At 37.0% G+C, this 16,220-nt stretch overlaps 1 protein-coding gene across 2 annotated transcripts in view; it reads right to left on the reverse strand.

Annotated features, from left to right (window-relative positions):
- The window catches only part of ADAMTSL1 (ADAMTS like 1), a 178,788-nt gene that overhangs the window by 136,685 nt on the left and 25,883 nt on the right, over positions 1 to 16,220 (reverse strand). For both annotated transcript variants that reach the window (XM_014252195.2, XM_088054554.1), the window contains exons 3-4: positions 14,681 to 14,726; positions 4,154 to 4,390 (exon numbers count right to left, since the gene is read on the reverse strand). In XM_014252195.2, the coding sequence (XP_014107670.1) occupies positions 4,154 to 4,390; positions 14,681 to 14,726 (283 nt within the window). The remainder of the gene's footprint in view (positions 1 to 4,153; positions 4,391 to 14,680; positions 14,727 to 16,220) is intronic.

Here is a 16,220-nt window from a genome sequence, read left to right on the forward strand (position 1 = left end):
TAAGAGTAAAACTACAGAGAGAAAAAAAATGATGTTCAGAAATCAATTCCTATTAATTCCTAGTATTTCCTATTAATTTCTTAGGTGTTTCACACAAAGAACAAAGGCATGTTATACATCTCTTCATGGGAAAAATACTTTTATGTTTTTATAATATGGAGAGAGGCAAGATGTCTGCAGCTTGCATGATTTCTGAACTATCACAGTCAGGGGTACTGGCCTATGCCTTGAAGGACACCTGAATCAGCTACTGAATAATTTCTCCAAAATTCTATCTCCATAAATAAAATTAAAAATATTTTTAAGACTCTCTAACCATACTCCTTCTTGAATCAAAGATTCAGGGATACAGCCTGTTCTTTTCTATTCTCTTCTGACTTTAACTACTAAGTGGCCAACAGGCAAAAAAAGACGTAAGCCCAAAATCTCATAATTAAACAAAGAGTCATAAATATACCACTAAGGTACTGGTAGTTTTAAATCTCCAAACACCATGAAAAATAAAAGATAAATATGAGAGAGGGCTGTTATAATTTCCAAATACTACACTTTTTTTCAAATGCATTCTTTTCAATGAGAGTGAAATCCATCACCTTTAAATGAAGAGTACTGAGGCACACAGAAACAATACAACTAATGTCTAATTTCTGAAATCTGTAATCTGAAGAAGGGCTTGTGAGCACACAATAGGCTACAGATTGATCCAAGTCTTGCATACAAAGAAATGTATTCCTATGGTTAGTTAAGAAAATGAACACTGTTTAACCTACTGGTAAAAATGCTCTATGTCTATGCAAGCATACACTGATCTTAAAATCATTTTTACTTATTCTTATTCTTATTATTATTCTATACTTATTATTTATGCACATAATTAAATAAAGATATGTTTTATGTATATAATATTGTATCTCAAGAAAATTCAATTCCTTCTTGGTTGCCATAACACTGGATCAATGCAAGCCAATAGGAGGGTAAACTTCAAGTTGCTTTCAGTAGTTTTGCTCTGAGCAATCAAGAAAACATATCTCTGCCTTCAATGGAGCCCAATTGTTGCAAAAGACCTGTTATTATAGAATCATAGAATATGCTGAGTTGGAAAGGACCCATCAGGATCATCTAGTCCAACAGCTGTCCCTGAGCAGGACACTCCAAATATCAGAACACGTGCCTGAGAGCGTCGTAATGCTTCTTAAAGTCAAACAGACTGATGCTGTGACCGCTTTCCTGGGGGGACTGTTTCACTGCCTCCAGGTGAAGAACCTCTTTCCTGATATCCAACTTAAACTTTCTCCTACTCCACTTCATGCCATTTCCTAACTGATCATGTGAGTGAAGAGATGGGTACTTGCCCCTCCGTTTTCCTCCTTGAAGATGAAGAAGACCACAAAGAGGTTTCCCCTCAGTCTCCTCTTCTCAGAAGAGAAAACAGAACATAAGAAGAGAGATAAAAGAGAACAGAAAAAGTAACCTGAGCCTTCTCCTCAAGGCCCTTCACCATCCTCTCTGCCTTCCTTTGGATACTCTCTAACAGCTTCATCTCTTTCTCATACTGTGGCACCCAAACCAGCCCCCAGCACTGGAGGTGGGGCTGCCCCAGCTCAGAGCAGAGCAGGACAATCCCCTCCCTTGCTCCGCTGGTGATGCTGTGCCTGATGCCCCCCAGGACAGGGTTGTCCCTCCTGGCTACCAGGGCACTGCTGGCTCATGTTCAGCTTTCCACTGACCAGGACCCCCAGGTCCATTTCAGCGGGGCTTCTCTGCAGCATCTCATTCTCCAATCTGCATACAAAATCAGGGTTGCCCCGTACCAGCTACGGAATCTGGCTCTTGCTGTTGTTAAACTGCATAAGAAACATACTTCACTTTTTAATCTTCAGGACCTTATATGGATTATACATCTTAGGAGACTTTATTTTTCGCAGTTGTGATAAACCATATGTGTATTATTACAGTTGTCTGTGGCACTGCTCCAAATCATGCAAGATTTCATTCCAGAGACATCTCATGAAAATGTTCCTTTCTTCCAGGATCATTATGAGTTCTCACATGCTACTGAGACCCATGATTCTTATGTTTTCAGTATGTCAAGGACTTTACGTAAGCAGTAGCCTGCAGCTCCTGATGCAAATTAATAGAAATAATTTCTGAAACCATCTTTTGTCTTCTCTGAAGTTTACATGCATTCCCTATACTTACAGATATAGGTTTATTCACGCAAATGTTTCAGAGAAAGAATGCTTCACTTGTTCTTCTATAACACTCTGGTTTCCCAATCTTTTAAAATAACTTTTATAGAAGCAATGGAAAATCATTGCTTTTAAAGAAAGCTCACCATTTACTATGGCAAATTCCATACTCTTTACCATTCTCAACTACTTATGTAGAACTAGCTATTGCTGCGGTAGATAGTAAAGCAACTGCTGTCCTATAGCATATAGTTAGGGAAAATCTAATTATGTATTTTTTAATGCTGTAGCTCTACTCTCACAAAGATATGACTAGCCAACAGGGATACACTAAGGCAATAACACTTCGAGTTTTTTTAAATTTAACACACCCATTTTTCACTGTGAGAAAAATACATGAGCATTTATATTTTAATCTTTTTTGGTCATCCTCAAAAATGCAGTAATTGTAAATATATGGCAAATTCATTGAAGAAACTGAATGCTGAAGAACATGGAAAATATAAAGTAATTTATGCATTAAAAATTATTCTTCCAATTTAGGGTATATAAGAAAAGGGTTAATTTAACTAAAATTACTCAAGGACACTAGTGCTAGTATATTTGTCTATTCTTAAGCCACAGAGAAGTAACATCAGTCTTTATATTAGCACTGCAGCTATCTTCAGATGTCCAAGTAAGAATTGTCATGAGAGTGCAAATGAGTTTGTTTTAGTACTAGATGTTTAGGAACTCTGTTTCTTAGGGAAAGTCCTCTTGGGAAAAAGTAAGCTTCTTACTTGGACTAAGCCAGAAATGAGCCTGCTCCTAAATCCTATATGCAAAAAATTTTTGACTCTCTTTCCCATCCAGATTTTTGTGCTTCCAGTCAAGTTTTTAAAGATTTGAAAAAGGAAACTAGAAATAGGCTCTCATTAGGCAATCCAGAAATTTGTGATGCATGCCCTTGGTTTAGGTCAAGAGGTCTAGATGATTGCTGTCTTCAGATCACAAATGAGGTTAGCCCAGGAACTATCTACTCTATTTCATTTACTTCAGGACTGCTTCTGGCTCAGAACAGAAAATCAAAGTGAAAAGAAATGGGGTGGAAAGCTTCCAAAAAGAAAAAAAAAAAAAGAGGCAGTTGGAAATACACTAGAAAGCCAACACATCGAGTCTACATAGATTTCGAGGTCACTGTGCAATGAAACATGAATCTACACTCAACCATTTTCAAGATTTAGCTGTCCTCAGAACTTAACAGAGATGGTGAAAAAGTCCTCCCATCATCAACCAGCAGCCTTAGAGATGTAGTTAAGAAGAATAAAGTCTGATTTAGATAATTTAGCAGGAAAAATGATAGGGCAGCAATGTATAAATAAAAGCACAAAGGAAATAAAAAACCAAATTAGGATGCAAATATATTGGCTGAATGACCAAGTGAAGTGAAGGGTCAAAAAGTCCCATTTCTCACTGGTAACAAATAAGGATGCTAAGATCCAAGGAGATAAAACAACTTGCTTAGTCCTACAGAAGAAATGGCAGCCTTTTCACTTTAGTGCCTCATCTACTGTCATGTGGGTATTTACAGGGAGCAATAATCCTCATAGATAATGTAATTTGATAGACCTAGAAAACTTTGATATATCTAAATTAAAATTACAACATTATTTTTAGTGGTGCTTCAAATCAGATAAGCAGCTAAGTATAGAGAACAGTTCAAACAGAGATAATAAAATCCTTCAAAAGAACACCAAGAAAGCAGCATAAAGTGAGAAAATAATCTTTGAGATTATACATATCTCCCCCTTCCAACCCACAACCCCCCTTGCCCCCCCGAAAAAAATAAATTAAGTGAATGGAAACTGATTATTAAAATAAAGACCCTAAAATGACACAGGTATGGAGGAGGAGAGGGAGTGAGCATGTGAGAGAGATCTGAGAAGTCAAGAGGAGAGGGGTTGAAGCAGGGCTTCTCTCCTTACTTGGCACAAGCCACTGATGCACATGTCCAGGGATTCAGTGTAGCACCGTGTCCCATCCAGAACTTTTGGTGCCAGCTCCACAACCAGAGCTGTTCCTCTGGCCTGGCACTTCAGTGAGCATGGGTTGTCAGGGTCGTTAGTCACGGGAAGCCACTCATACAGCTGCCCCTGGTACTTGACGTCGTTGTGAGCAGAGCACTGCTGGGCACGAAAATCACCTGCTTCTGGTGGGCAGTCCTGCAGAAAAGAAAGAGGATAAGATCAGCAAGTCTATTCAGGACAGCCAGTTGCAGCATCATGCAGCTGGCTGTGTTCCACAGCTGCCAGATGGAGAGAATTTCTGTTTAGACAAAAAAGAGTGATTGAAATAGCTACAGCTACACATAATTCAACAGATAATTATACCTTTCTTTTTTTCTTTCCATGAAAGTATTGAAAGAACACCAAGACCATATGTAAATGGGAAATAAATAATGCACTGTACATGTCTTAACCACAGCCTTGTGGTTAAGAAAAAGAGGGTCACAATGCTCTTGCTGGATCTCATTCTACTTGTGCACATATGTGGAGAAGCATTTGTGCACAGCCACTCTCTTTCAGACACATTTTCCTCTTTGTTTGAGGAGAAAGAAAAAAGAACTACGTGATTTAATTGTTTCTTTATTTAAGCTCTTGCCACTAGCTTTTTTTTTTTGTTTTGCCTCACTGGCATAAATCAGTTGCTTCGGCAACAAGAATCAGAAGCATTTGATACATATGTGCATTTCTTTCTTCTTCTTCACCTAAGATTTCATAGTTCACATAATTAGGAAACTGCAACTGAGAAGACCTTAAAAAAAACCCTTTTTGATTCTTCAGGAGATTTGTGAGACATATAAATCTAACTCTGAACTCAGTCTACCTGATATAAAAACCAAAGACCACTCATACTACATAAAGTACCTTATTGACAAGAATTTTAGGCTTTTCTTACCCACATACACTTTCTTGCTGCCACTTAGCACTGAAGAACATTAGACAGGTACTCAAGACAGCAAGAAGAGCTTTAAAATCATGAGTCTTCAGGCAAAATAAACATGAGTTATTTTTTTTTCCTTTCCAGTATTTGACCCTTGAAGAATGGTATTTCAAGTCTTCTTGTGCAAGCAACCACAAAGGCTAGGGATTCGCTAGGGTTTTCTTAGAAGTAATTTGAATTTCTTGCATAATTACAGGAATGCAGGAGCTAAGCTTTATGAAAAACATTAAATATCATAAGAACTGAGACAAAAAAAGGAGCAAATGTTGGCAATATGACTGCCTCAGATTATCAAGATCGCAGAGTCCTCTACCTTACTGCCGTAAGGAGATCTGCTCCTGGATGACATCTGGTAAAATGACAGATGAAATGAACAGTTGTTACAGTCTCTGCTTGGGAACTATAACATTTTTTTAATCCTAAATCATAGACAATCCTAAATGTTGATTATAGACTTGGTAGGAAAACTTTTGATGCACACTCTACCACATAACTAGAGAATATATTTATAGGATATTTGTATTCTCTGTTTGCCCTTAAACTACTTCTTCCTATTAGACATTCATTAATGACAACCTTATTCACAGATTTCTTGTGCTCTCAGCCAGGAAAGTCTTATTGCTGTTGAGAAAACATATCTCTTCTTAGATTTAAATAATCACCTATATTTCTCAGTTACAATTTTTACTCCTTCATTCACTAAGAGTTTACTGCATTTTTTTAAAAGGGTAAACTATTACAGGTTTGTAATGAATTTGCTATGAAATACATGGAGGCTGCATGTCACTTTGTGACATTAATGGATCATTTTTATTATTAAAATCTAAAATAATTTTATTATTTTGTATTTTATATATTTATTATACTATATATAACAATTTTATTATCAGAATCTAAAATAAAATCTGTGTTAAAAACTAAGATTTCAAATATCCTCTCAAAGGAACGTGGCAGATTCTTGGCTATGAATTTGTCATTTGTAAGCCCTTGGCTTCAACCCAGGTTAACCATTCTGGCCTCTCATTCACTCTTGGAATGTGATTATGGCTATTTTGTTTGAATATTGAATAATCTTGGATCACAACACTCCAAACCTTTCTTGTTGTGATCTATATATACATACAAGCTGTGGTCTTAGCCACAGATTACCATATAATTTTCTTTGCACCATGTGAGAAAATTTCCAATTAATTCACTTTGTATTTGAGACTGATGCACCCCAAAAGTAAAGGGTCAAACTCCAACCAGAAGTTCTGTGATCTAAGTGGAAGACAATAGTCTTCCTGTTACAAGTTCAATGGATTAAAGCTTAAGAGAAAAAAGGATATGCATTAAATCTATCTCTAGAAAAATACATATCAAAGAGCAATAACCCAGAGCTCATTCTTCCTTTTTGAAAGTGGAGGTTGAAAGTCCAAGCCTGTAACTGGTATTTTACTACTGGAGAGCCCAGAAGACAGTTTTTGTATCAATATGTTACAGAAGGTTAAAAGAAAAAGCCTTACAATGCTACAAGTATTGAATTTTGATTTTAAAACATAAAGAAAAACTATGGGGCAATTGGACACTTTTTATGAACGGGGAGAAATTTTAATACAGGACAAAGTCTGGACACTGAAGTGATCAGAAAACTATGTGGGAAATTCATTATTCCTCTACAGCTCTGTAATTAGAGAGAAAGTGGTCTTTATGTTCTGCTCTTATACAAAGGATGAACAACAAGACAGTTACAGCTTGACCCAAGATCTGGTTTAGTTCTATTTTCAAACAAGAAAAGAAGAACACAGTGGCCTTATTTCCTACCACAAACTCTTCTGGTGCCTATCCTTCTCTGAATTTTTCTGTCTGTAAATGAATATAGTCAGGTCTATTGGCTTGGCAGATGCCCAAGCCAAGGCTCAGTTGCAGAAATCCAAGCCAAGTCTCTTGTTTGGTTCAAGCTTGGCTCTACCTTCAGAACTTCCTGGCTCGTAACAGCTTTATTTTTACAAAGAGAAAAAGGCCCAATAAAGCGCACGACACACAGAATTCATAATCCTGCTTTGTACAGAACTCAATACTATGTTTGTTGTGTTGGATTTTACTTCTAAGTCAAAGAAATAAAAAACGTTCTTCAGCATAACAAGCCTTCAGGACACGGCAGGTGACCAGGACTGATGTTAAATACTTCCAGTCTTTGATATTGCGGTTAAAATAAAAAAATGGATTTAAATAGCAGAGCTTGTGTTTAAAAAGGTTTTCATGTGAAACTTGAAATGATTAAGAATTCATGCAAGCAGTCAGAAACACAGGCACACATACTTATCTTGGCACACAGATGTGAAAAAGGGTCAAAACCTGGTACAGTAACTTTTCTCCTGCTGAAATCCTGAGTCCTAAATTTACCTGAAGGAGTTGGTGATGTCTTCCCATCAGGAAGGATCTTTTCTTCTGGTTAAGAAAGCACAAGTACTTGCATATATATGTATAACACCTTCACAAGCTGTATAATATTTTTTTTTTTAATGACAAAATGAACAGTGTTGAGCAAATTTTTGGTCTGAATTCTGAATATTTCTCATATTTAGAAGCAGGTAACTGAGACCAAAAATATAGGAACTGTACAAAACTTTGCACATCCATTTCTTTTTCATCTTAAATTTACAAATTTTTATCCTATTATATGTCAGTGGGGGAGAGAGCCTCTTCATGCTGACATTTGTGCAAACATATGATCAAAGGCAGATATAAGTTCTCAGCCTATAAATAATTCTAGTTGCTGAAACAGAAGATAAGGCAAAACCAGTGGGTTTTTTGCACTTACTTTCAAGCAGTAAATTGCTATTTTTTTCTAAGCACTTTGCACACCTTTAGATAAAGCACTTGCTGTTTTGAGGCAGTCTTGCTGTGCTTTATTTTTGCACTGCTGGTGCCTGGACAGAGAAACTGTAGATTTAATTCTAAAAAGTCTTATTGAAAAAAAAATCAGCCTGCTTTTGGTACTTGCATGGTGGCTTAGGGGAAGGGGACCCTCTGTGGCTGCCAGCTAGCCATGCTCCTCTGGCCTGAGTGAAGCTATGTGTTCCTGTAGCTAAGGGTCTGATTCTGGGAGCTGTGTAACATTGTGCAGCTTGTCTACCTGCACAACAGATTGACAGACACTGAGACAGCCAGAAGTCACAGCCCAAATCAGTGTAGTAGTGAATGCCAGGTAGTGCATCTCTGCATGGGCTATGTAGTTCCTTGAGGAATTCTGCTAACCACATCTGCATGGCCTATGCTTGGCTTGGAGCATGTGGCAGCCCTGCTATCTGGCCACAAAACTACTACAGTCAGTCCTGCTTCAGGTTGTTCCAATTTTGGTACTAGAGTCAAGACTTAGCAGTTTTGTTTTCTTTTGGAAATTATCTATGAGCCCCTGCAGATATGAGGAACTGCTGCCATTGCACTTCTTGAAGAATCAGAAAGAACTAATAAACTTGGAAGTTTCATCTAAGTCCATTTATCTTCAAACTTCCTATTCATTAAGACTTTTTAGGGATGAAAAAATTCCAGTGAATAGGAAACAACTGCTCCTCCTTTAACTCTGTGAGTCCTAGGTGGGTCTTTTATGGCCTTTAGCTCATGAAGGCTCGTGAAATATTACTGAAACACTGAGCCTGGATACCTATTCATCCTGTCAGTCAAGATTTCCTCTACTGCAATGAAAATATATATAATTTTCTTGGTGATCAGAAACCCTTTTCGTCTATGAAAACCATTTTAAAATATATATAAGAGTTTCATCCTCACTTCTTAGGCATGTAATGTGGCCCATATTATTATGGCTTAATTTTCTTCCCCACATACTTTTTTTTTTTTACTTGACCTTCTATCTTACCCTATTGTAATTCATAAGGTTCATGGAGTTTTGCCATGTTTGAATCCCATTCAAAACAATTTCCATTAATCAACAATCCACTGAAAAAGATAAGATGAATCCCAGATGTCCCTTGATGGTGATAGGTAGATCAGATTTCATGGGACAACAGAGGGTCAGCCTGTTTAAAGTTTACTTTGTGGGTGAAATGTAGAAGATCCTATCTAAGCAGCGATAGGTGGAAACAGTTGAGGAACTTTAAAACAATTTACAATATATGTGCTTGTGTATTTGCAGAGGCCAAGAATGATTTACTGTACCTGGAGCTTTTCCTCTGTGCAAAAAATGACTAACAACTGGACTACTCTGTGCAGCATCTGACAGAACAGCTTATTGAACCAGTTTCATTAAGTACTCACGGTGTTTCAGCTGCACCAATTTCCCTACTGAGAAAGAAAACCTGAAGTCCTCAAGTAGGGGCTTGTCTAAGACCAAATAAGAACTGTAGATAAAAACATAGAGACTTAGGAGATTTAGGGATTTATCAGAAACTTCACTCAGCCTTGAAGCTTTGTTGAGTGCCCTGCTTGAATTACCTTTCTTGCAGCCAGATTTTTCAATAGGCTATTCCCATGAACTTAGAAATAACTTAGGATCATACTTAGTTGCTTAGATTGAGGGAGGCTCATACTGAAGCCTTCTCTAAGAACCCCAAGACCTTGCAGCATATAACAGAGCAAAACTTGAGAGAAATAATGGGAACGAAGAAAATGGGGAAATACCAGCAAATGTTCTCTGTGTTAAATAAACATGGCATAGAGACTAGAGCTAAACCTGTCAGTGAGCTATAAATGCAAATTTCCATTGCTATTTGTCATTATAAATATTTATAAAATATTTTTTACCAAAAAAAGTCTCTTTTTGTAAGTATGTTCTCATTTTGGCAAACAGTTCAATATGCAGCCTTCCATGTAATTTAGATTTCTTTTTTTTTTTTGCCCATTTCTTTTGAATATTAAACCAAGTGTTTAAATTAGATACAGTAAGTTTAATTTCAACATGAAAACTTCCAAGAACTTCAGACAAAAACTAATATAAGTACATTAAGGCATACCTTTTTAAGTGCATTGAAAGTACCATATTATCAAATAGCGCAAAAATTAGCTGTTCAAATAAAAAAAAAAATGTCAGAAATACTGAATTTAAAATTTTTACCCAGAGTCCTGACAAGTCATGAAATATTACTGTAAGAATATTGATTCAGGTTATTTTGGCTACAAAGTTTCTTTATACATTTACATTAACTGGACATAATGTGGGGGTTTTTTTGTTCTGTTTTTGAATTGTCACAAATTCACAGTTCTGCTTGCTGAGATTGCAAATCCAGAAGTCCAAACTTCTGTCAGTTGCTAGATATTAAAAGCACTTATTTCCAAGTAGGAAAAAATAATTTCTAGATGACACACTGAGGTTTTAAAATGCAACCAATCAGAAATACAATGGTAGTTATTAAAAGCCAGTAGTTTGAAGAACAGACTGTAGTCACAATAAATGATTTGAGTTTGGAAGAATTTCCACTTATAAAGTAAACTGATATTAAATAAATTGTGTGTTAGTAAGGAGATATGTGTAGTGCCTATAATTTAATTTTTTTTTTAGTATTTTACTTCAAAATGTGAACTGGGAGGTTTGCTTGCAAAATGGCATTTCTAATCACCACTGGGTAGAAAAATTATACTCTACTAATCATTCTTGTAGGCCTGAAAATATCTATTTGTTGATACTTCTTACACACTCAGTGCTTCTGAGAATTATGTACTTATATGGAAGTTTAGGTTTGACACTTTCCAGGCTGGGGTTTAGAGCGTGGAAAGAAGATAGTGTTATTTTATAGAAAGTAAGACGAACAACATTGGTGCTCATGTATACAAAATGCAGCATGAGCTGATAAGAAGCAAGGATGGAAGTAGCTTGTCTGAATGCAAGCCAAAAAATTTGGGATGACATTACATCTTCAGCCAAGAGAAGAAAGTGAGGTATATATAAAAAGAGTTGCAGGTGGTGTTTACAAGCTTTGGTTGCCTGATTAATGGGATCTACAATCTACAGATTTTTATCTTAGGCTTAAGAGGAACCTTGTTGAAAAAGCTAGTGTTGTGGTGCAGCTTCAGTGTCAGTCTCATCTTTTTTCTTTTTCTTCTTCTCCTTTTTCTTTTTTCTGATTCAGAAAGCAGTGCAATGAAAGGAAAAGTATCAGGGAAAATAAAGTTTTCAGTCACAAGAATAATTTTGATAATTGAGAAAAATGGCATAAATACAGTACATATTCCAACAAACAACCTCCAGACCGATTTTCATGCAAATGAAGGGAAGAGAAAGCAAAAGACAGCAGAGTGGCAGAAGGACTGAAAAAGAGCAAGGGCATATGAGGTGGCATGACAGCTTGGTACAAAAGCTGGAGAGCACCTGGCAACCAAGAATGCATGTAGCAGAAAGAAAAAAGAATGTGCAAGCTTGGGGAAAAAAAAAAAAGGAAAGAGAACAAGTAAAAGTCCTACTCAGAGTTCGGAATTATATTTGTTTATTTTGCATAATGTTCAGTATAACAACCCAGATAGTTGCAAAAACATGTTTTCATTGCATTCAGACTGATTTTCTAAAGAAAAACAAATTACTCCTTCTCTCCCTCCCATTATTATATTCTAAAATGGCTGGAAATATGCTTAAGTCCATGTGAATAGTAAGAAGAAAAAAAGCAGATGCAGTTCAAACCTAAATCATCTTCAGATTCTCTCATTCCTTCTTTTACTATTTACACATGTGGCCTCATGTCCATAATCTTTCCAGTTTCTGATCAACAACAGGCAATGCAAGTGGCAAATATACTGGGCTGGATTTATTCCTTTAAGGACTGTTCAGAAGCTTCAAAAGACAGCAGTATCAGTCTTTCCTAGAGTCTTTATTATGCAAAACTATTCAGCACCTCTGGAATAATTAACATAGGTCACTGGGAAAACAGGCACACCACTCTTTCCCTTTGCTTCTCTTTTTCTTTATCTCATTTTTTTCCCCTTCTGTAATTTAATTTCACGATGAATTAAAACCAGCTGCAACAAAGTCTTGCAAATGATAGTGCCTATAAAATGTGTTCATTGTCAGACTCTACAACTGTTCTTCCAATTCTCCAATTTCACATTTCAAATAATTTGCTTTTCTTATATGTGACTACACATCCTTTCTTGAAAGAGGATGGTCATTAAAAAAACACATCAGTTCACAGAAAGACAGCTTGAAAAAACACTGGCTATTTTATGAATATCATTCCTCAAGCTATGCACAAGACAATAGTAATGAAAGCTAGGAATGGGGGGGTGGGGGTGGGGGGCGGAATTTGATCTTTTTTGCCTTCAAACACCGCCATATAACAGATGAAAACATAGGTCACATGAGTCTGGAATTTCCATCCTCTGGATTTTCAATGTCTTTTTGGATGAAATCTTTAAAAGCAAAATCTGAGTTAACAAAAATACACACAATATTGTGAACCTTTTCTAGTGCAGAATTTCACAGTAAGCTATGAGCTTAATGAGTTGTTTTCAAGATCAAATATGTGTATATGCAGGCTTGGATTGTGGAGACAAAAGAGTAGACTTCATTAACGACAAGGTACATGATTTATTTTTTCTTTACTATTCTGAAAGTGACAAAGAGTATTTCAATGTCGCAGGTGAACAATTCAGCAACAGAATGTATTTTAGAGATGCAAGTCTGGGGTTCCTAAATAGCTTTAGATTGACACTACACAAGCCATTCTTTATGGGTCCCCCCAAAAATGATTTGAAATCATAAAAGCAGTCCTGAGTTTTCATATTTCAACAGAAAAAGTTGATTTTTTCAGTCATTTCAGCATAGTAAAGCTGAAAGCTTGAAGGCTTCATTTTGGATTATTTGATATGAAATAATTGAGTTCTGCAGTTGTATGCCCCACTGCTGGAACTGGTATTACCAAATACAAGATATGTAAAGGAGCTGCCTGACAAAACTATGCAAGGTTTTATTTTGAAGGAAAACTGTTCAGGTGCACAATTTCAAAGCAGAACCTAAGCTAAAAAGACCATCTAAAGAAATATTCCTTATCTTGGAAACTCAGTGATTCCAAAATAAGGGTTGCAAACCCCAGCCTTTCATCAGAGTGACCCAGGAACATCTAATGGCAGCAGAGTAGGATGTACTCTGTCTCACTGCTCCTTACATACACAGTGGCAGATCAGACACAGAAAGGGACTGTCACAATGTGCATGCAATGCCCAAACAGAACAAAACAAATGTGTTTAACTGTGGTCCAATTAGCCTTTAACAGTACCTAATTTTTTTTTTTTTTTTGCCTTTTTGTGTCATATAGCAGAGCTAAGGCCTGCAACCTGACTAGCACAAATCAAACTTCCCATTCTTTACACAGATGTGGTGTAGCCTAAGTTCCTCAGAGGAAAACTGGACTTCTAATCTGCCAGGAAATCTATTTATTAACTTCACCAGTTGCTGTCAGCTAGGGAAGATGAAGGCTGGACTGATGAGACATTTCAGGAACTCAGATGATACAATCAGAAAAAATTTCAGAGGAATCACAGAATTACAGATTATTCTGAATTGAAAGGGGCTTACAGGGATTATAGTCCAAAACCCCAAATCCTAAAGAACTGAAAGAAATCTTACTCCATAGGAGACTACAACTTAGATAGAACAAGTTTCTTTCATTATATACTGTGGTCTACTGAAGAAAAGATAAGCTAAATATGAGCAAATATATTCCTTTTTTTAAAGTTAAACTTTTAAACTTTTAAAAAAACATGTATTGAAAGGCTCCTGAATATACCCCTATCAGGCATCAGAAAGCTTGGCCTGGTGTATGTTAGATTTAATTTTCCATCTTTACTGGTAAAACTGACATTTCTCCATGTAACTTGAGAGCCTTTACTATTCTTGGCACCCAATAAAACTTTCCATATGAAAGCCTCTATTTCAATTTTCACCAGTGAAAACACACTTTCACTTTGTTGAGACAGAAGTTGAAGTTTCTTACTTTATTGTATTGAAAACTAAATTTGCCACATATAAAGAAAACCAGCAAGAGACTTTGGAAATGCCAAAACACTGGTACAGGCTCTGTAAAACTGCATTTCTAAGACACACAACAGAACTAAAATGCTGTGAGGGCACACGTGAACAGAAGTATATAGAAACATAGAATCAAGTATTCTCTACTAACTTGTCTTCAATTGTCAACAGCTTAATCCTCCAGCCTGACAGACTACCCAGCATGAGCTGGTTATCAAAACTGGTTGTCAAAGAGTACTGGGAGCACAGGATGTCTTGATTCTGCAAGTGAGGTTGCAAAATGCAACTATGAAGTTTCATTGGCTCTTATTTATGGTGGATGTGGCTGCAATCCCTTTCAGACAGTTTTAGCATCAGGCTAGGCTGTAATCTCTCCACTTTTCAAGAAACTGACAAAGGTTTGCCTGTAGTTCTGTGGTCCTGTGGTACAAAAGTTTAGATTTAGTTCAGATAGCTACGATGTTCTCACTTTCACTTCACTGAACTATTTGCAGTAATATGGACATGGCTATCATACGTGATGATGTGTGTCACACCAAAGCTATACTTCACTTACCACATTGCTGCATGTCCTGTACCGGATGTTTCGCCCTTCACAGGTCCTGTGTCCAAAAATTAAAAACAAAGCCAAAAACGTTAATAACTGAATATAAAAAGCCAACATATAATGTTTACAGTGTCATTAACTTCCCCTTGTATATCTCTAATCACCTACTCCCCCACAAACCCTCTTCCCCAAAGTAAAGTGTTTTATCTGTCCCTATTGATGTATGAAAGCTACAAATATTTAGTTTCCTACCTCTGCTTTAAAAATTACTTTCTAGAAGGTAGTATCAGCTTGTAAATGATATTAGAAACGAGAATACAGAATTTAGCTGGAAAACAACATCTGAATGACATGAATAATATCTTCTGTCTCCAAGCAGTTCCTAATGATTTCACAAGGGCATAGCTCTGTCTACCTGGGCACATGCTCTAGCATTGGCACAGTCCGAGAAGGCAGGCTTTGTCTTCTGGGGAACCACCGGGCATTGGGATGAAGGAACTATGCCTGCAGCAGCAAGAACTCATAGTATAGTTTGGGTTGGAAGGGACAATCTACTTCCAATCCCACTGTCATTGGCAGAGACACCTTTCACTGGACCAGATCGCTCAGAGCTCCATTCAACTTGGCCTTGAACACTTTTGGGGATGGGACATTCAAGGCTTCTTCTGACAACTTGTTTCAGTGCCTCACCACTCTCACAGCAAAACATTTCTTTATAATATTTAACTTAAACCTACTGTCTTTCAGTTTTGATTTACCCTCTTTCAGGCTAGCGTGACGTAGCTTTCTCCCAGTTTGATATGAGGGAAGAAGGAGAGCATAAAGCATTCTCCTCAATCCACTGGTGCAGCAGCTGGGCCCAGTGAGGTCAAGGAGAGCACATACCCTGACATGTGCTCTCCATGGCTCTCCTCCTTCAGTCCCACAGCAGACCCATACCAGCCCTGATGCTGGCAGGGCTCCCAAAAACAAGGTCAACAGCCAGATATCTTTTCAGCGCTCAGCAGCATGTACTCTGAGCATTTGACCTTAGGTGAAGTTTCACTATATTATGAGTTCAGACAGTATACTCTGCTGAGGCCCTCATGCAAATCAGAATGCAGGGTTTGGCTTTTCAAATGTATTCTTCAAAAGAATAGAATTCCTAACATTTTTAATTTCTTAATTTCACAACTTTCCCCCCTCCCTCCTTCTTTTTTTTTTGGCCAGCACTTAACAAGCACACATTCCTTCAGGAATAAGTGCCTGCCAAACCTGATTTTTAAAATCCAAACCATTTTGAACTATCTAACGGCAAGGACACAGCATCTGCATTGTTTTTTAAATTTTTTTTTTAAAGCAGAGAAACTTTTCTCATACTGACTTAACTCTAAAATAAATGGAACAAGTTTCCCTTAAGTTATTGAAGTCATCCTCTCTGCCTCCATCATCCACAAGACTTAATTTTGAAATTTACCAAGTAGTCATTTACATACCATGGTTGTCTAAATGATCAAAAGAGGAGACAAGCAAGTAAATAAACCTCATCATATTTTCAGAATAAATTTAA

Source organism: Pseudopodoces humilis, chromosome 4, assembly GCF_049639895.1.
Source record: "Pseudopodoces humilis isolate 2021_Gansu_Grassland_sample_001 chromosome 4, ASM4963989v1, whole genome shotgun sequence".
Taxonomy (NCBI): domain Eukaryota; kingdom Metazoa; phylum Chordata; class Aves; order Passeriformes; family Paridae; genus Pseudopodoces; species Pseudopodoces humilis.